Source organism: Solenopsis invicta, chromosome 11 (genome assembly GCF_016802725.1).
Source record: "Solenopsis invicta isolate M01_SB chromosome 11, UNIL_Sinv_3.0, whole genome shotgun sequence".
In the NCBI taxonomy this organism is placed as follows: domain Eukaryota; kingdom Metazoa; phylum Arthropoda; class Insecta; order Hymenoptera; family Formicidae; genus Solenopsis; species Solenopsis invicta.
In genome coordinates, this window is record NC_052674.1 from 16,294,760 (window position 1) to 16,316,526 (window position 21,767).

The following is a 21,767-nucleotide window of genomic DNA, read 5'->3' on the forward strand; positions in this document are numbered from 1 at the left end:
TGTAGTCGCTTTTTTGTGTACAAGAATTTACACATTATGGTCCATCAATGTTGACCATCAAGATGGATATATGAGCGATCATGCCATAATCTATGGTGGACAGTGAACATAAATCCTCGGAAGTTATAAAATAAAAAATTCAGACAACTCACCAGCACTGTCAATTCTAGCCATTTTTAAGGTGTTGACGTCACATCGTAATAAATTAACACAAAAAAGACATCATTAAGTCGGAAATGATAAAACTAATAAATATAATAAATAGAATGGCACAAAGATAGTCAATGTTTTCTCGTCAACCGCACGAATACAAATGAGCACGAAATAATAGCCGAATTTTGTATTCATATTTATGGCGAAGCATCCATTTGGACACAGTACAATTAGACACAAACCACTTACAGCGCTTGAACAGAAGAAAATTACTAGGCACCAGCCGCTGTGATTGGCTCTGTCCAATTATACTGTATCCAAATGGATGCTTTCCATATTTATGTACTGATAGCGAAATATATGTACTATTATTATTGACGCACCAACTACCGCGTTTCACTCGCATTTCCTACGTTTTATTCTCTAATTTTAATACTGCTGAGTCTATCTTAAATATTTTGATATAACATTTAATCTCAAAGAATAAAGAGGAAGCAAATATAAAAATTTATTTAAATAAAAAATTTTTAAACTACACAAACTTGGCGTTGCTAGATGTCTAAATATAATCTAAATATAATAATATAACAATATAAAAATAATAATTACTTTTAAGGTGAAAATATCCAACAATAAATTGCAACAAGTGACAGACAAGGTCGAGTGGAGCAAAATAAATATTTTACAATAATACTTTAAAATTTAAAGTTTCTCTATAAACAGATTTGTTATATAATTATGTACATAAACATGTTTTGGACTTACTTGTTCGTCTTCAATATACTACAAGTCCGATAATGTTCTAAAATATTAGTTATAGTAATTTAGAAAATTATAATGACTTACAATGTTACTTAAATGCTAAAGAAATTTAGTCTACTTACTTTGCATAATTATTTTTATAACGTATATCTTACATTTATCACATTTTTTTTAATGTCAATTCTTTTCATTGTTTTTATCTAGCAGCGCCAAGATTTTGTAGTTTAAAATTTTTTTATTTTAATAAAGAAAAATGTATATAGGAATTGTGGACAGAAAGCGCAGATAAGAGAGAGGGTAGCGAAGGCGGCGACAATAAGGGGACAGATGTGAGGCATTGGGAAGAGGAGGTTTGGGAAGAATTGGAAGAGGAGAGTGTGACACTTTAGTGTGGGCGGTGGGATATGGAGTGGAGATCTGGAGGTAGCAGGAGAGAGAGGGAGTAGAGAGATTACATGAAAGGTGCTTGAGATGGGTATTGGGGGTAGAGGGAAGAAATCCAGGGTATTTGGTCAGGGAAGAAACGCAGAGAGAAAAGATGAGAAGTAGAGTAGGGAAGAGATTCTGGGGGTTCGAAAAAAGATTGGAGGGAGGCGGAGGAAGCTTACTAACTAGAATGTGTTTGGAAGAAATGAAGGAGAGGATGGGAAGGAGAAAGGATGGTTTGAGGTGGGAGAAGGAGAGGGATTGTTTTTTTAGGAAGAGAGGAGTGGATATACTGGAAGAGAAGGAGGAAGGAAGGATTAAATTTTGAGGAGTTAAAGAGAAGGGATAGGGAAAGACAAAAAGAGGAGAGGTGGGAAAGGATCAGAAACGGGAGGTTCAGCAGATGGTACGGAAAGGTAAAAGGTGAGGAAACTCCGAAATATTTGGAAATGGGTTGGGGCGAGAGTAGATGGAAGAGGTTAGTGAGATTTAGGTTAAGGAATGAAATGTTAGAGGGAAGAGGAAGAAGGGAGAAAGTTATGTAGATCATGTGGAAGTGATATGGAATCCTGAAAGCAGTGTAAATCATGGAAAGTTAGAGGGAATGAGATTTGGTAGAAGGCCTGTAGGACTGTAGGAGGATTCTGGAAAAGGTGAAGGAGGGGAAGGGATGGCTGTAAGAGGTGGAGAAGAGAAAAAGAGTAAGGGAGGAGAATGGAGAATTCATGAGCGGTGGGAGGGGGGATTGAGAAGGGAGGGAAGTTGGGAGTGATTAAATGTGTGGAGGGCGGAATGAGTGAGGATTGTAAAAAGCAAAATTGTAAACGGAAGCGGAAGTTCCGAGGCGGGTAATAGAGAGATATATTGAGACTGTGGTTATATTTAGGCGGAGCGAGGGTAGCATTGCGAGAGGCAGGGTGTGCGGCAAGGCAATGCGTAGTTTAGTGTAAGTTAGTTGTAAGAAGGGTTAAGTCATAGGGTAAGTTTGTAAATATATGTAACCCCAACGATATGAACGACGTTTTTATCTCGTATTTTTGGAATGCTTAGAATAGTTTTCTCACTTTATTACGATAATAAATTACGTACATACAATCTGTAATAAAATTGTTTACTGATACGCTTGTTTTTGTTTTGAATTATTACATCCAGAAGAATTAAGTTTTGGCTGGGGCTTGGGACTTGTGCGATAAAACTACGTTAATAGATCGAGCAATTCTATTATATTTCATTTTCTCAAAAAACTGAAATTTGTCGATTATTAATTTGTTATTAGATAATGGTTATCCTCTCAAAATGATTTTTGATAAAACAAATCATGGTAGGTTAAAAAACCTGTCTGTAAATTTTCAAAAACAGAGGACTTTATTGGTCACCGAAGAAGAGCGAAAATAAAAATGAGAAAAATTATATTGTGTTTTTATAATATATGTCAGTCCGATTTCAAAATTGCTTCCTTAGTCATAGGTAAATCACAAGCAATTGTAATTTTATCATTGCTGAAGGCTAGAGTCTACTACTTTTGGTTAAAAAGATAGATTTTTATTTTCTTACATTTTTTACATCTTTGTGTAGATTATACCTGCAAAATGATTTTGCAATATTTGAATTATTTAAGAAGCTATGGCTTGCTAAACGCAACACTGGTGCGACGCGGTCGGATTATTCGGCCAATTTAAATGCTTGTGAAAACGTTTGTTTTTATGTAGAAAACAGCACAGAACTTAAAGGCACATTTTCACTCAATAATAATGGATATTAAAAAATATATAACTAATTTTACCTGATATTCAGTTTAACTTTAAACACGTTTTTCTTGAAACCATGTTTTTTGATATTGTGAGCTGGATATTCCATGAATTGATCGATCGATTGAATTTGGCCAAATTGTATAATAATTAAATACTTTTTATTAAAGATTGAACCACAATAGAGAATGAAAAATTAATATTTTTGGCATAGTATGGAATTTGAAAAAAGAAAGTACAAAATAAACTCAATTAAAGTATGATAAGTAGCTATTTTGAAATTTTTCAATATTTTATTTTAAATTGTTGTTAATCCTTCAATAAATTTAATATTATGTAGTAAATTTGTTTGCAACTTGATCATATAATTTGTACAGTCGGAATCATGTTCGAGATTGGGTCGATAAATGAGAACGGTTGCTCAGATTGATTTGACGATAGCCGCCATTTAAATTTTGTGATTTACAAAAAAAATATTTTTATACATTTAAAGGAATAATAAATAACGTACAAGACATCCTGAATTTCTTTCTATATAGCTGAAAAAATCCTAAAAGTGATTTAATTTTTGACTAAAAGAAGTTGACCTTAAAAAGTTGAAGATTAATTAAGTAAAAAAAAAACAAAATGAATTTTTATTACTAATTATATAGTTTGTGAAATCTGTAAAGATTGCGACGCTTCTTACGTAGATTAAATGAAATGACAAAATTCGGTTAAAAGAAAATAATATTGGATGATTGCAAAAGTTTGTGCCCGATTTTCATAAGTGACCAGAAACATTTCGCCTTATGACGGTACTTGAGTTTGTTTTATAACATTGCTTATAAATGAACAGAAGGTAACTCCATAAGTAAGTTTATTATCAGACGCTATTAAGTCGATTAATGGGCAAAAAAAATTTTTTAATAGAAAACGGAAAGTTATATATGTGCTATTTTAATTATACAAATTTCAGAAAGAAGTGGGTATTAGAATCAGAGACCTTGCCCGAAATAAAATTTTGGTCTGGTTACGGTTACGGTCGGAGGTTATTTTCAATTTTCGGTTTCGGTTTTGGTTACGGTCATATTACTGATAACGGTGACGGTAACCGTTTTGATTTCGGTTACGATTACTGTTATAGATATACAATTACCTATTGTAAAATTTAATAATGTATAAAAATGATAATGTATAAAAATAATACACGTATAAATATCATATTATAAAAAAATTCCTGTTTATTAAAAACTACACTTTTTTAATATAAAAATGTTTAAAAATTAATGAAGTTTCTAGATCTTTTAAATTTTTTTTTGTTTTACTTCATTTTTATCAACTTGCAGCATTAATTGTTGTTTTTTTGGTTGAATGTTTTTTTGTAAAATAATATATTAATCTTACTCAAATTATTATAATAAAAGCAAAGAAATAAAAATGTAATCTTTCATAGACACCCTGTAATATCGCTTTTATCAAGAACCTATAAGTAAATAACTACGGTCTTAAAAGTTCAATTAAAATTGTCAAACTTTTTCGGTACTTTTAAAGAGCCGGAAAAATTGAAATATAATTTCAGCTTTAAAAATTTATTTTTACATTACAAAAATTTAGTTTAACATTACAAAAATCTTATTCTATCATATTTATTTTATGTTCACAAATTGAAGAAAAAATTAATCTTTAAAATCAACTGTATTTCTATGCAGCGTTAAAAATATTTTAAAAAAAGATGAAATATAGATGTCGTGTATCTTTTTCTTTTATTCTTATTTCATAGAGAGAGAAGTTTACACTGCACGTGTTTTTTCTCTTTTTTTTTACCTGATCTTTAGTATGATCTTTAACAACATTTTAAAAGATCTGACCGAAAAAACCAACGATTTTTGATCAAACTTTAGTTTTGACATATTATTTATTGCTTTACAAATAAGAAAATTTACAATCCTCTGGACAATATTTAAATACAAACACTATGACAAACGTTCTGACATTTTTATTTTAACTTTTAATCTGATGTTATTTTAATTACATAAAAATGTTTGGGATGCTGTTTATTATATTTATTATTTCCGTAAATTGGTAATTAAGTTTTTATTGTAATTTTTTGACCTGTAAATTAATTAATTTGAATTTATTAATAGTTTAACTGTTTTGGTTTTAACTTTTTAACGTATCTTCACACGAGCTTAATGTTGACTTAATGAAATTCTCGCCTCTGACCGATGAATTAATTATTAATTCTTTTACGTTTTACAGACCTTGGATAAATTAGATTACATAAAACTTAATTGCTCTTTTGTTTAGTGTTCTTTTACATTGATATAAACTCTTTAATTTAGGATATATGTTGATTACAGCAAAATTGTTTTTTAATATACGGTTAAAAATAGGTTTGTTTTTGTAGAACTGATAAAGACTATTTTGAAAACGTACTTGTGTAATATCGCAAGGAGAATTAAATTTCCAATAGCTTATGTAATTACACTTATTAATTGTTAATAGTTTGTAATTTACCAACTTTTTGCGCACAGATCAGCTTGTCGAGTTTTTGGTGCTAGACCGCGAAAATGGTTCGACGCGGGAGAAGGGAAGACCGGCGGTGCGGTTAAAATACTACACGCGTGGCATTACTTGGATATATTTACATGTATTTGGCTAATTTGCAGGGCGGACAATATGTACACGATATAGCTGTATATATGTATAGATAGTCTACGATGCTACTAGAGCTCATAAAGGTATCTCTATGTATAGGCGCGGTTTACGGCCGGCGTGCCGTGAGGTTCGCGACGCGATGGGCGTGGTTTCACCGTATGGTCCGCCTAGCCTAACCTTTGTGTTGCTGTTATCGCGGGCGGGCCGAATTCCCGCGCGATATGACAGTCGTGACGGGATCGTCGCAGGTAGGGCTGGATGAGCGGCACCCCGTCTAGTAAACTTGATCCGGAATCCCGAACACGGTGGTCGCGGTTTTGGTGGGTGTCGCGAGGCGAGGTCAGCTTCCGGGTAGCCGGGAACCGGCTTGCTGACCAAGACTCTTGGTTTTGAGCGGGTTCTCGGCTTTCGGATGGCTGTGTGTTTAAGACGGATCGGTGTCAGAGGCGGAGTAATCTCTCGCCGCGGCCAAACACTCTTCCACCGTTGTTCCGACTTCAGGAGCGAAGTGTCACAGGCGCTGCGGATCGTTTTCGGAATGCTGGCTGATGACGGAGTCGCCGTTTCTCGGCGTGACGGCCCTATTTATACCGAGCGACTCCGCTTGCCTACGTTATCTTTCGACGCTTGACGGCGGAGTCGTCGGAGTAGGGAAGACCGCGTGTCTTCCAAGTGCGCATGCGCGCTGACTCAGCGCGTGCGATGGCTCGGCGCGTCTCTTCTGGCAGTGTTTGCCCCCAGGCGGTATTTCTGTGTTTGAACTTAAAAATGGGTACTCGTGGTACCCCCGGTTATGGCCCGGCGACCTTTCCGGCTGATGTTTACCGGGACGATGCTTGCTGCGGGGTGCATCGTCACAAGTTATGTAATTACATCTATTAATTCTTTGTCTTTGGCTATTTTCTCTTTTATATATTTGTCTTAAAAAAATATTTTAATAATTTCTTGATTTCAGCAGGAAAAATAATTATCTCTATTTGATCTTGGGAATCTGAACAAAGATTCATATTAAGGTCAATTAAATTATTCAATAGAATTAATATAAAGTATATATGTAAGAAACATATTTTTATAAAATATTATTTTATAAAAATATATTTCTTACGTACAGTTCGCGACAAAAAAATAGCACACCCAATGTTTTTGTTAATTATTAATTTATAAATTACAAAAATATAATTTTATGTATACAGGGTGTTTCTTAAAAAGCGCACACCAATTATATAGTGTTAAAAACTGAGTCTAAAAAACCTGAATAATTTTTTTTATATAATGCTTGATAAAGCAGTAACTTTTTAGTAAATCTAATCCAATCAGCACCGTCCTTTAAACAGACATACATTGAAGTTGCAGAGGCAACTAGCAACGTAACCGCAAGCGCTCACGTACATTACCAGGCGCGCGGTTTTTACAGATAAAATAAATACTGTATTATGATTTTGGTATTAGAAGTTGGTTGTAGAAATTGACATACAATATCTATGCATACGTGAAATTATATTTTTGTAATTTATAAAATAATAATTAACAAAAACATTGGATGTACTATTTTTTGTCACGGATTGTATATGTTAATATTGATAAAAGTAAAAAAGTCTTATAAAAAGTAAAAAATATATTGTAAAATATCTACATATATTTTTCAATTTTTTTACTTCAATATTTTTATACTCAAAATGACAAGAGAAATTGATTTATCAAAATTCAAAATTAGTACAAAGGCTAATAAAAGCCAAGTGCGGTTTATAATGCGCAAAACAAATACATCAGTCATAAACTAAAGAATTCTCTTTTTATTCATTAAAATGTTCAAACATAGCCTTTGTACTCATTTAGAATTTTGTTAAATTTTAGAAATCTTTTATGTAAATAATATCTATTTATGTCAAAAAAATATATTATTTCAATGATTAAAGAAACTAATAATGTCCAATGTCATTCTCAGTACGTACAGTAGTATGTAATAATTGAGTTAAAAAAAAAACCATGAGGTATGCTTGATATAATAGACATTTCAGTCTAAATTTGACTCAAATTTGAGTCATCTTTAGCTTAATGAAACTAGTTAGACTCTTTGCATCACATAGAAGTATTATTCATGGATGTGTCAGTAACAATCAAGTGTCCTAGTCATTAATGGACTGAAAAATAAATGTGGCGACCAAACAAGTAATTCATATGTAAAATATAAGGAACATTGTCACCGTGTGAAGCAAAGATCGAGGGTACTATATTAATGTACATAAGAAGCACATAATTTTACTTAAAGAATTTAATTTACATTTAGAGACTACTATGGTCAAATAAAAATCACTATTTCACATTTATTGTAAAACCAAACTTTTAAATATTATCTTGTGAAAATACCATTTTTGAAATACTTTATTTTATCGGAAATGAGACGCTGTAAGCGTTATGGTTAACGTTTAATAATTATTTTTTACATAAAGGATCGTCTCTTGATATTTTGAATCCAAAAAATGAAAAAAAAGCGTATAACACTTGAAGATGTTTACTTGTAAGAATTAAATAATTTATTTGATTCTTTAATTTGATTCCCCATATTCCATGTTCCGCCATTGTTTAACCCCCCCTCCTTTTTTTAGAATTACGTTCAATGTTTTTCTAAAAATTCTTGTTACATATATCTATTTATTTAGGATGAGGAACGATTGCAGTTAAATTCGCGAAGAGGCATGGAATTAGAATCCGTGCAAAACAACGTAATGTTATTATCAGAAATGTTGGACTCATATAATCAGAATGAAACCAGTGCGGAGGATCTTGAATTGATGAAAGAGTTGTATCAAGCGTGCGAACGACTGAAACCTATTTTGTTGAGACTCGCCAGTGAAGCTCAGGGCAACGTCGAAATGCTTGGTATCTTGCTTTCAATATAATAATTTATTTATTTAGATTTCTATAAATAGTATCTAGAAAATATTGATTGCATTTATAATTTTAATTGCAATTATATATTTTAAGTGAAAATCTGCAAATATGATCAAAAAATGTTCATGATAAATTTGTTGCCAAAACACTTTTCTGATAACTGTAGTTTGAGCAATTAGGTTTTATTTTTTTATGTTCTTGTTTCTACTGTAAAGATACACGGGTATCCATATGTATTTTATATAAAAAGTCAATGATAAAAATCAAAATTTGTATGTGCAAAATTTGTACAGTGTACTATAAAAATACGAAAATTTAGAACTGTTCCAATTCTACCATTTTCATATAAATTTTTATAGCATTTCTTAAATTTGTGTAAAATTTTGTAGAATTTTTTTCGCCAAAGTTATTACATAATATATTGTATTGAAAACGATCCGAATGACAGAACCGAAACGTTTACATTGTAACTTTAACTAATAGTATATATATATATATATATATATATATATATATATATATATATATGTATATATGTATATATACTGTAAGATCTCAGAGAAGAGAAAGATTGTAAGAGTATTGATATGTGAACGGAAAACATTAGGGAAATAGTGGAACCGTAGTCTAGCAGTGAGAGTGCTAGTTATTGGAACGAAGGATTCCGAGTTCAAATCTGACTAGCTCCTTTATTTTTCCGTCACTTACCTCTTTTCACCATTCTAATAGAAGATTCTTACATATACTTGGATACACACACGAACAGTATTGCCATTAACTTTTGTATAGAGAAGACCGGAACTATTTAAAACATTTTGTTTTGCATCTCCTTAGTCCTGTATTCATATAAAAAAAATTTGTTAGATGGTTGAATGATTTAAGAGGTTGAAACCTTACGTTTTACAATGCCGTTAAAATATGGAATTGTACTTGCTTTGAACTACATATAAAAATGTCGATCAGTGCGAAATGTTCCGGACTTGTTTCAAATAGTCCCACGTCCAGGATAATTTGAAACAAGTCAGGAACTATTCTACAATTTGTTTTAAGTTTAAAACATGCATAAAAAAGGGTTTTTAAGGTTTTATTTTATTAAAAAGAGGATATATTATGTTATTAAAGAAAGTGAAATACAATAAAAAAAATCTAACACACAATAGAAAATTTTATTACTTTAGCGTTTTTGGAACAAATCAGGGACATTCGTATTTCGCTTAATTATATCAGCTGTTGAGTATTAATTGTGTATTTTGATACATAGAACGTGAAAGAAAAAATTGGTTTTAAACAGGTGTCACGTCCGCGACGTTGCGAGTATAAATTTTTTCGACACCGGTATAAAACAGACGGGCAAGCCGGCATTCGCTAACAAATCTAACTGTCAGGTCGCATCCTGTTCTTAACATTTTCCAGCGCCGGATAGCGCAGCAGAATGATCTGCACGCACGGCCAGCAAGTCATAAAATCATAGACTAATGTCTATTTAACATTTCCCAGCGCCGGATAGTCGCGGCAGAGCGATCTGCACGCACGGCCAGTAAGTCGTAAAATCATATTTAACATTTTCCAGTGACGGAAGGTTGCTAGAAGGAAACTGCGCCTACGACACTCGAAAAGTAATAAAATCTCAATCCAACATTTTCCAGCGCCGGATGGTCGCGGCGGAGAAGTCCGCTCGCACGGCACTTGAAAGACACCGCGACAGAGAAATCTGTCGCGCGACCGTTAAAGTCATAAAATCGTGAACTGACATTTCCCTGACATTTCTCAGTGCCGGATGGTCGCGGCGGAGAAGTCCGCTCGCACGGCACTTGAACTTGAGTTTTCTTATTCAAAGAATCTGAGTGGTGGTTGCATCAGCAGCAACCCCCACTAAGGGTACCGACTTGCCGCGCTTTTACAGAGCTTTGTCTCAAAATCATATAAATAGGGATGCAGCCCGCGACTCCGGGCAGTTCGAACTCGAGAGTAGAGATCAGGGCTAGTGTAGCCAGGACGGTTCCGTGTCGCAATTGTAGCGACCGAGTTCCCCTGAGCTACTAGTTCGCGCTAATCCAAACGAGTCACTCTAATTCCAATCCTAATTCTAATTCAAATTCCAACTCTAACTCAAATCCTAAATCGAGACACTTCCTAATTCCAATTCTAATTCTAATTTTAAGTCTAACTCTAAATCCATCGTTATTTTTCTCGTAAGCTTAATTTCAATGTAACCGTAGCTTAAATTGTGCTTTATATCGTAGCAATAAAAGATTAGTTTATGCACAAATGCTTTTTCGCTTAATCACCACGCTTAACCTCCCCCGCTTCCATGCATGCAACACCGCGACGCGAGTGTAGTGCCTAAACAGAAGTATCACGATCGAGGCTCGAGGACGACCGGACAGCCGAGAAGGACGAAGACGATCATCACCTGACCAGAACGGCTACCAAGGCAACAATTTCAACAGCAACCGCCATACTAAAGCTAAGTCGCAACGTCCAACAAAGCATGTCACACGCGTACTTTTCAACTCAAGCCCCATATTTCGATTGGCTTAACTCCGCGTTGTGTAGCCTGGCCACCTTCCATCAACACCAGATTAACCGCACGATCATTTGCGACGGGTGTCGAAATACTCTCCCCTTTCGCGACCGCGTATTTTTTAACTCAGTCACGCGTCACTACTTAATTATCGGCGGGGACGAAGAAGCCACACGTTGCTCGTCCTGCAATCGTCTAATCTCATTTCCGGAGACCGCGATCGACTGCGTCGAGTGCTACGAAGCACTGAACGACCTCGCGCGCCATTTGCACGACTCGGAAGACAAACCATATCTCAATACAGCGCCTACTATAATAGAAATCGAAGAGACGTGCACGTGCGTATCTCCAGAAGAATAATAACCTTACACGGCAAATTAGAGTATGTGCCCACCGCCGCACATTGCTATTCTCTCGGTCCGTGCCCAGCGCGACGCGAATCGCTCGTTCGGTATATGGCTCCGCAGTGCCCAGTGCGTAACCTCACTGTATTTTCGAAACGACGACGAGTCAACAGTATTATGCCTCGAGTGTAAAGGCAAACAATCAAGCTTTAAGAAAGAAAGTTACCTCGGGGTAATTACTCATTACATCTATCTCGGCTACCCATACAACCCGCAAAAGTGCGATTCTTGCCACGCGCCCGTGGCTGCCCGCCGTCACCCTCTCGATTGTGACCGTTGCCCCCACGAGCTGGAAGAATTCGTAGCTTATTTAATCCGGGAGGGAGACAGCCCCTGGAACGATTCCGACGCCACTATACTCGCGCTCTCGCGGCATCTTTTCTAAAGTTATAAAACTCCCCTCACTAGGCCATCGGTCGCGGAAAATCGGGCCCGTCCGCCGGTAAATCCGGCCACGCGATCCGCTCCTGGGCTGTGGAGTCCCCGAAGCTCAGGCTTCGAAACAGCCAGTTTCGCCGAAACGCGCGTATTCCGCTCAACGGCGACCGCGCTCGGTCGGGACGTAACACAGGTAAAAAATTATAAAACCTTAAAAATTGATATTTGTAGGATTAGGAAATCTCATACTGATCGCATAGAGCGATAAGAGAACGGGTGAGGTTATAATAAAAAAAAGAGAAAAACAGTATATATCCTCACTTACATGTTCTCATATCCTTTTATGTCATTGGTGTGATAGATTTTCTAGTAATTATTTAGAATACGTTCCTCACCTCCAATTTTGATAAAATTAGACTTATTTGACACGATTTTGTACGAACAAGAAAATCACCAAGTATTACACTCCGATTTTGATGAGCTTTGAATATGATATATTTTAGGTCAAAATAAGAGACACATATTTTTTTATACGGACCCATACGCATTTTTTAGGGAGTAAAACACTCCTTTGAAAAAAATTGGTTTTTTTCTTTCGAAGCATATATCGTCGAAACTATAGGAGATAGAAAAAAATGTTCTAATTAAAAGTTCAAAGGCTTGAAAAATATTTTATAAAGTGATAAAAAATGTTTCTATCTATTTTTTTTACTTTCCTTTACTTACCTATTTTCCACCACTTATCTATTTTTTCAAAATTTTTATTTTTTTATATACGCAAAATAAAACTTATTTTATTACGACTTTAACGATATATGATGAAGTTATGTTCCGACATTCCCATGTTTCAAAAATAATTAAAAATTCCTCTACGCGCATGGTACGCGCACGTTTGTGTGCTACGGAAGTGCTCCCCTCCGATTTTGACGAGCCTTTAATATGTTGTAGTACAGATAAAAATATGGCACACGTATTTTTATATATGGTCCATATGACTGTTAAGAAGGTAAAACCCGCTCTTGAAATAAATTGATTTTTTAATTTCTGAGATAATACCGTCGAAACGGTAAAAGATATAAACAAAAATTCAAATAAAAGTTTTATGGCTATTTGTATATTTTATAGTACATTATAGTATATTACTTATAGAGAAACCTCTTAAATGCGAGACACCTGTAAATTTTTGTTTTAAAAATTGTGATCCTTTTTGTGACTCCTGTTATGATATAGCAGTTTTTAAATGTGATTGGTACAAAATGAAAGTGTATACGGCATTTTTTTGACACCACAAATTCTGGGCATTTTCATTATTCTATAGATTTCCAGCAATAAAAAAAATAACTTAAAAATAAGGAAATAAAAAATAAATAAGCAATAATAAAAATCAATAAAGTAAAACCTAAAACCTAAACTAAAACCTAAAAAACATATAAAAATATAATAATACAAAAAAGTCTTATAATTAATTGAATAAAAAAAAAATTAACAATAGACGCCATAAAGCGGATATGGATGGGGCGCGTGTATAGCGATATAGATATTTTTAGTTTATTTCTGAAAAATGTATTTTTGGACTATAACTTTATCATACATGTTTGAATTTATTGTTAAATAAGCTATAAGTTTTGATATAAGGTAAATTTTAAATTTTTTAAAAATTTAGAAGAGAAGCGAGATTTACAGAAAAAAACATTTTCGAAAAATCTGAGCAAACAATTATAAAGTACATAGACAGTTATAAAACTTTTATTTGAAACTTTTTTTTATATGTTACCGTTTTGACGGTATTACCTCAGAAATCAAAAAATCGATTTATTTCAAGAGCGTGTTTCACCCTATTAATAGTCATATGGGCCCGTATATAAAAATACGTGTCCCATATTTTTATCTATACTACAACATATTAAAGTCTCGTCAAAACCGGAGGGGGACCCACATAACAAAACTTGATCCCAGGGATATCCCGCGGATGTATGTCAAGGGATTTCTAATATCCTGAGGATGTGCTTAGATAAACTTAAGAGGTCCTAAGGATATCCTGTGGACATCTGAATGTCCGCTATGTAGAGCCCTAGGATATCGTAATTCAGATATCCTCAGGATGTCTTTGGATAATCAAATTCGATCCTGAGGATGTCCAATGGATGTTTTAAAATAACTTTTAGGACTTTCTAATTCTATGAATTTTTCCAAAATATTTACATAAATATTATTGCACCACATAATTCCAATGAACAAAACAATATTTTTGTAACATTTTAAAAAACATTTTTCGCAAAAAAAAATCTTGGAAATTTTCTTTCGGAAATTCCCAAGCGGTCACCCATTCAAGTTGTGACCGCGGTGGACGATGCTTGACTTCTACGACTGCTGCGACGTGATGCTCTGTGAACATTTTATGCTAATACATTTATATAACTGATTAGGTGAATATATATTATTAAAAAGATTAACCGTATAATTAAAGCATATTATTTATATAAATATATATAAAATTATAGTTTTTTTAGTGATTTTTACAAATGCAAAATAGCATTTGGAATAACTTCTGTTATTTGTTTAAATAAAAATGCAACTAGAAATATATGCCAATATAATACAATAATTAAATTAAATATAAAAAAATTATTTAAAAAAATATTTAAAAAACATTTAGAAATATTGTTTGCTCAATAGGATGTAAATCGAGATTTTTTCATCTATGGACTTATTTTGTCTATCGATAATATTTATGTTTCTCAATAGTACTGTGTTTAAGATAGAAATTTCGAACTTTTAAATCGAAAAAGCAAAAGCACAAGTTTTAAATAGTTAATATATGCTATTCAGAAACTTAAGTATTTACATATAGTTCAATGGAATAGTCTCGTAGATGAAAAAATCATAGGGGTTATCAAAATCATATGCGTTTGACGTGTTTATAATCCAGACGGCAAACCTCGTAGGGACGTCCTAAGGACATCCCCATGAGATGTTGTAACGCTCTAAACCTATCCTATTCACGTCTCTGGACATTCAGAACGGATTCAGGATCATTCTGAGAACGTTTTGTGCTGTTAGGATTTGTATATTATTAGTAATAAAAATTTTTTTTTTTTAGATTAGACTAAGATATACTAAGGACTTTAATGGCAATTACAAATGTCCTAAGGACATCCTATGGATGATTTTACATTTTGGATCAGAATAGGATCAATCCGATCAAAACAGGATATCCTAAGGAGATTCATTGCTATTGGGGACATTACCGTAGCGCACGAACGTGTGCGCGTATCATGTGTATAGAAAGATTTTTAATTATTTTTGGAACATGAGAATGTTGGAAAATAACTTTATCGTAATGAAATAAGTTTTATTTTGCGTTTAAAAGATATAAAAGTTTTGAAAAAAATAGGTAAATGATGGAGGAAAGTATAAAAAATCAATTAAAAAAGAATTTATTATTTATGTAAAGTAATTTTCAAGCCATTGAACTTTCAATTAGAAGATTTTTCTCTATCTCTTATAGTTTTAACGATATACGCTTCGAAAGAAAAAAACAAATTTTTTTTAAAAGGGGTGTTTTACCCCCTTAAATGTTCATTTGGGCTCGTATAAAAAAATACCTGTTTCTTATTTTGATCTAGACTAAAACATTCAAAGCTCATCAAATTGGAGTGTAACACTTGGGTAGGTTTGCTTGGAAGTAAAAGAATATGGCAGAAATAATTGCCGTTCTACCACGCAAAGCGAGATATGAATCATTAAAGTTGACAATTATTTAGGCTAGGAAACTTATACCGACGAGATGTAGCGACGTGAAGATGCGCATTGCGCCGTAGTAACATGCGCATTGTTCCATAGCCACATATGTATACGAAAAATGTGCAAATTTGAACACCCCTGATAAAAAAGAAACCGATAGAAAACAATAGAAAGTGCAAGAAACCTGATTCAAAATGATAGAATGCTATTGTTGCTGGCACTTTTTATCGTTTTTTTATTTTTTATTTATTTTTTTTTTTAATCAGGGACGTATTAGGTGTTAAACTTAATTCCTGCCGTTTTTTCGTTTATAAAATTGATTTGTTTTGAAAGGAAGATGAATGAATACCTTAATCAAAGTAATTTTCTTCATTTTTTACTACTTTTTCCCATCTTTCCGGCAACAGGGCAATCCCATGACGGTAGAACGCGGTGTCAAGGCGAACTATTCATCAACCCATTTTTGGACTTTGTTGTAACTGGAGAAGTGTGTGTCCGTAAGTACGTGTTGCATCGATCGGAAGAGATGGTAATCCGACGGTGCCAAGTCTGGAGAGTACGCTGGGTGCGGTAGAACTTCCCATTCAAACTCGCGAAGTATTTGTTTCACGCTTTTCGCGACATGCGGTCGAGCGTTATCATGCAACAAAATGACTTCGCATCGATTGTTGACTACGGATGATTTTTTTTGCACCAATATGTCACTCAATTGGTATAGTTGTTGTTGGTAACGATCAGCTGTAACGGTTTCATTTGGATCCAAGAGTTCGTAATACAGCACACCTTTTTGGTCCCACCAAACGCACAGCAAGGTCTTATGCCCGTGAATATTCCTCTTCGGCGTTGAAGCTGATGATTGGCCAAGGTACACCCATGATTTTTTCCGCTTGGGATTATCAAAATAAATTCATTTTTCATTGTCAGTCACGATGCGCCACAAAAAACTTTTTTTTCTTTGCCTGGCAAGCAAAGAAGTCGCAATAGTCAAACAATTCAAAATCGTATTTTCTGACAACTCATGTGATAGTCATTTCCCTTCCTTATGAATTTTTCCCATGGTATGCAAGCGTTTTGAGACGGTTATTGGAGTAACATTTAACTGTTCCGACAACTCTAAAAGCGTTTGGGCTGGATTCTCATCGAGCAATTCTTGCAGTTCGACATCTTCAAATTTTTTCGGCTGTTTTGGACGTTCTTTGTCTCTCACATTGCACAAATCACCGTTTTGAAAGTGTTTAAACCAAACTTTACATGTTCTTTCCGATGGAGTTTTATCACCATACACTTCGGATAATAAGCGATGCGCTTCAGCTGCGGTTTTTCGAAGTAGTGGAGAAGCACATATCAGAAAAACAGCTTATCGCGATTCATTTTCAGTTGATTGGAAAATGTCTTTGGCGTCGAGAAATTTACTCTATGAGGATTGAATCTCTTTTAGCGATGTCTAAACTACAAAAGACATATGACTTCATCGTCAAAACTTGCCAGCGTTGGAGCCAGCACCCTCTAGTAGCGAGCGGCAGGAATTAAGTTTAACAATATATAATAACTAATATATAATGCAATATTTGTGATTGCAGTGATAAATGAATATCTATTAAGTTATATCGTGGAAAATAAATAATGAGCGGGGGAGGAACCCAGTATTTACGAGGTGTGTTCAAAAAGTATCGCGAATTTTGAATTTTCGCGGGTTACGTATATTCGAATTTCGATCTTTTTGTGGCGTTATGTTGGTACTCATGTCTCTCACTTATGCCGACAAGCTCGGCCATTTTGAATGTTCACTTAATTGTTGACAGCTGCTTTGCTTGCACGTGTTTTGGATCGTCTTCGATTTTTACCTATTCAAAAAAATGGATCAAAGAACCCGTATCAAATTTTGTGTGAAAAACGAAATTAAGTGCGCGGATGCATTCCGAATGTTGACTGTGGCATACGGAGAAGCTACCTTGGATCGAAGCAACGTTTATCGGTGGTACAAAATGTTCTCAGAAGGCCGAGAAGATGTGAACGACGAAGAGCGTGCCGGACGCCCGAGCACTTCAACAACAGACGAAAAAATTAATGAAGTGGAGAAAATGGTATTGGCCAATCGTCGAATCACCGTTAGAGAAGTTGCTGAGGACCTAAACATATCGATTGGCTCGTGCCATTCGATTTTTATCAATGATTTGGGCATGAGACGGGTCGCCGCGAAATTCGTACCAAAATTGCTCAATTGCGACCAAAAACAGCATCGCATGAACATTGCTAATGAGATGTTGGACTCTGTCCGCGACGACCCAAATTTGCTCCAGAGGGTCATAACTGGTGACGAATCGTGGGTTTATGGTTATGACGTGGAAACCAAAGCTCAATCATCTCAATGGAAGCTGCCGCACGAACCAAGACCGAAAAAAGCGCGCCAAGTTCGGTCGAATGTGAAAGTTTTGCTGACAGTTTTCTTCGATTGCAGGGGCGTGGTGCATCATGAGTTCTTGCCACAGGGTAGAACGGTCAATAAGGAATATTACCTGCAAGTTATGCGCAATTTGCGCGAAGCAATCCGCCAGAAACGCCCTGATTTGTGGAAGAACAAAAATTGGCTTTTGCACCACGATAACGCCCCTGCTCACACATCGTTGCTTGTGCGCGACTTTTTGGCCAAAAACAACACACTAATGATGCCGCAGCCACCGTATTCCCCAGATCTGGCCCCCTGTGACTTTTTCTTGTTCCCTAAACTGAAGAGGCCCATGAAAGGACGACGTTACGCTACGCTTGACGAGATAAAGACGGCATCGAAGGAGAAGCTGAACAAGATAAAAAAAAATGATTTTTTGAAGTGCTTCGAAGATTGGAAAAACCGTTGGCACAAGTGTATAATATCTCATGGGGATTACTTTGAAGGGGACAAAATAGATATTCATGAATAAATAAATAATTTTTGAAAAAACACAAAATTCGCGATACTTTTTGAACACACCTCGTACTTTGTAAGATTGACGTAAAACGATATTTTGTGAGTGAATCCCGATAATTGTCAGATTTTGATTATTCTTAAATTTCTTACAGTCATTTGTAACGTCAAAATAAAAGAAGTTTGTCAATTTTTAGAGTATTGTTTTACGTCAATTACAAAGTAAACTGATTTGCCATATAATGGTTACTCTCACTCTATTCCTTGTCTTTCTTATCACATCCTCACACCTTATCACCAGCCCTTCTCTTACCCTTCTATTTCTTATTGCATTCATCAATATACCTTTGTCTACAGAATCGAACGCGGTTTCTAGATCCACAAAAAGGTCTATCATTTTTCCCTCTGGTCTACTGACCTGCCTATTTATTAGATAATTTGCAACATGTATATTATCTATTGTTCTTAAACTTTTTCTGAACCCCGTTTGATTCTATGGAATCAGTCCTTTCTTCTCCACTTCTTCCTTTAGCTTATTTGCTTATAACAACGCATAAATTTTATACAAAGACGTCGTCAACGATACATCTTTGTACTCTTCTACTCTTGTGCTCTTCCTCTTCATAACCGACGTTATGATCCTTTGCACTCTATCCATCCCTTCTCTTTCCACATCTTATCACCTTCCATATTCAACGTTTTAATTTCTTTTCCCATATTTCCACCCTTCTGCTTGAATCTCATTTATCCCTACCACCGTTTTTTCTTTCATCCCTATTAGTACTTCCTTCACTTCCCCTCGTTTTAATCCCTCCTCATCTTTTTCTTTTTTCCCTTCCAACCCTCTTCTCACTCTCTCACTTGCTCCTTTCAGTATGCCCCTTAAATAATTATCCCGTTTCTCCATTTTGATTTCTTCATTCACTCTTCTTGTTTTACCCACCAATTCTCATACCTTCCGTTTTAATATTGTACAATTCTCTCTCATTTTTCATTCTTTTTTTTCTTCTTTTTATTAGTTATCTATACTCTAGTTTTATATATATATATATATATATATATATATATATATATCTTTTTATATATATATATATATATATATATATATATATATCTTTTTACACCTCTCTCTTTTTCACCACCTCTTCAGCGCCTCTCTCACCGCTTTTTTCTTTCCTCACACCTTTCATCCCACCATACTCTTCTTACTACACTCTTTCCTCTTGTTACCTTTCTTCAAATATTTTTTATCTTTTCTCTCACTTTCTACCATACTTTTCTTACCTCCCCATCCTCCATTAGTAATCTTCCCAAAGCCTCTGAATTCTGTTGTGCCCTTCTTTGACTATACCCATCTGCTTGTTCCCCTATTCCTCTTTTCTCCCTTACTCTATTCTTTTTTCTTCCAATCCATACCACAATAGTTCTTCCAATCCATACCACAATAGGTCCACAAATGGTCCAAGTCTATATAATCCTCTAGCACTACTCTATTTTCTTTTTTCTCCATACTCCCTATCATGTTGATGTTCTATTCTCCTATTTTTCTCCTCGGTTCTGGCATTCAAATCTCCTCCTATAGTGGTTTTTACTCTCATCTTTTTTTCATTTATTTTTCCATCCATTCTAATTTTTTATCCCCGTTTCCGTTAATGTACCGGGTGTCCCAGACCACCCGTCCCACCCGATTTTTTCGTAAACGCGACATTTTAAAGAAAAATGTTTCAGACAAAAGTTGTAGGGTTTTAAAAGATCTATTTACTGATTTTATCAGTTTGACCTTGGATGGCGTCGCCAAGGTCAGATCAAAATAACATTAACTTTTTTAAATAGGACACCTCATTTTTGGTTCCAGAATCTAATAGCTGGTGTCAAGACCTTTCCAAAACACTATAAGAAAGTTTATTTTTGTTGAGTACTTTCCGAGTTGTGAGGCTTGAAAGTTACGGTGTACTGTAACCTTCAAGCGTCATAACTCGGAAAGTCCTTAACCAAAATAAACTTATTTATAGTGTTTTGGAAAGCTCTCGAAATCGACTACAAGAAAATGCAATGAAAAATATAAGCAGAGGACACCGACTTCGCCCATGGTATCACGTCGAATAATGCTTTCTCTCTCGACCCAGCGTCGAGCGAGGAGGATGCACTATCGTAAAGCCCCCCACCACTTTCCGCCCGCACCCCGATCGTCGCCGCGCAGCCTAGACACACGTACGAGCGCGGCTCCGCGTGTGTGCGGCAGCCGAGCGCTAGCGTCGAGAGACACCATTTCTGCCGGTGCGTGTACCTATAGTCCTACGCGTAGAGTTTTGAAGATACCTAATTACCGAGATCTCTAACATTCGGTACAGCTCTATGATGCCGTTTATTCTTGATTTATTAATATTAATCTTCATTTAATGTTGATTATTGTAGCAATAAAGTAATTTTCACGAAAAAGCACCCTTACATACCACTCCTAAAAGTCATTGCTTAGAATTCATAATATTACGCAACTCGTCACCAATTCACGTTTTCTAATAAGCAACCCGGTCGTAAGCGTAATTTGTAGTTATGCCTTACCCGAACGAAGAAGCTGCGTTAATGATGTCAGTTTTGGGTAGAGCTGGAAGTTTTCGAGCAGCTGAAATAATGTGGCGAAATGAATATCCCGATCATACACCACATTCACGCAAAGTTTTCAGTCGCTTACAACGTCGAATAATTGTAAAAGGTATTATTCAGCCGGATCATAATAAGGGAAGGCAAATTCATCGATCAGTTCGTTCAGTAAGAGCACCTGATGTAATTGCATCTGCCTTTGTAACCCCGAATGATTCTTTAAAGCGACGAGCAAGAGATAGTGGAATAAGTCGAAGCACGATCAGTCGAATTTTTCGTGAAAATTCATTCCATCCATATCGAATGTCACTTCACCAGGCCATGACATTGAACGATCATAGACAAAGACTGATATTGTGTAATTGGATTACTCAACAATTACCTAATTTCCATAGAAGTATTTTATTTTCTGATGAGTGCACCTTTAAAAGTGACGGCGAAATAAACACACATAATTTTCGTTATTGGGCACAAGAGAATCCACATTGGTATCGAGAAATGGATCATCAACGTATCTGGGAAGTCAATGTTTGGTGCGGAATTGTTGATACGCATATCGTGGGACCATTTTTCTTTCAAGAGAATTTAAACCG

At 35.1% G+C, this 21,767-nt stretch overlaps 1 protein-coding gene and 1 long non-coding RNA gene across 6 annotated transcripts in view; both read left to right on the forward strand.

Moving 5' to 3' along the window:
* The window catches only part of LOC105197595 (ADP-ribosylation factor-binding protein GGA1), a 212,230-nt gene that overhangs the window by 113,017 nt on the left and 77,446 nt on the right, over positions 1–21,767 (forward strand). For all 5 annotated transcript variants that reach the window (XM_039455104.1, XM_039455106.1, XM_039455102.1 and 2 more), the window contains one exon: positions 8,390–8,609. In XM_039455104.1, coding sequence (XP_039311038.1) covers positions 8,390–8,609 — 220 coding nt within the window. The remainder of the gene's footprint in view (positions 1–8,389; positions 8,610–21,767) is intronic.
* On the forward strand, positions 8,616–13,276 carry LOC120358997. The gene is made up of 2 exons (XR_005575901.1): positions 8,616–9,912; positions 12,121–13,276. It is a non-coding gene; the product is annotated as an uncharacterized LOC120358997 (long non-coding RNA).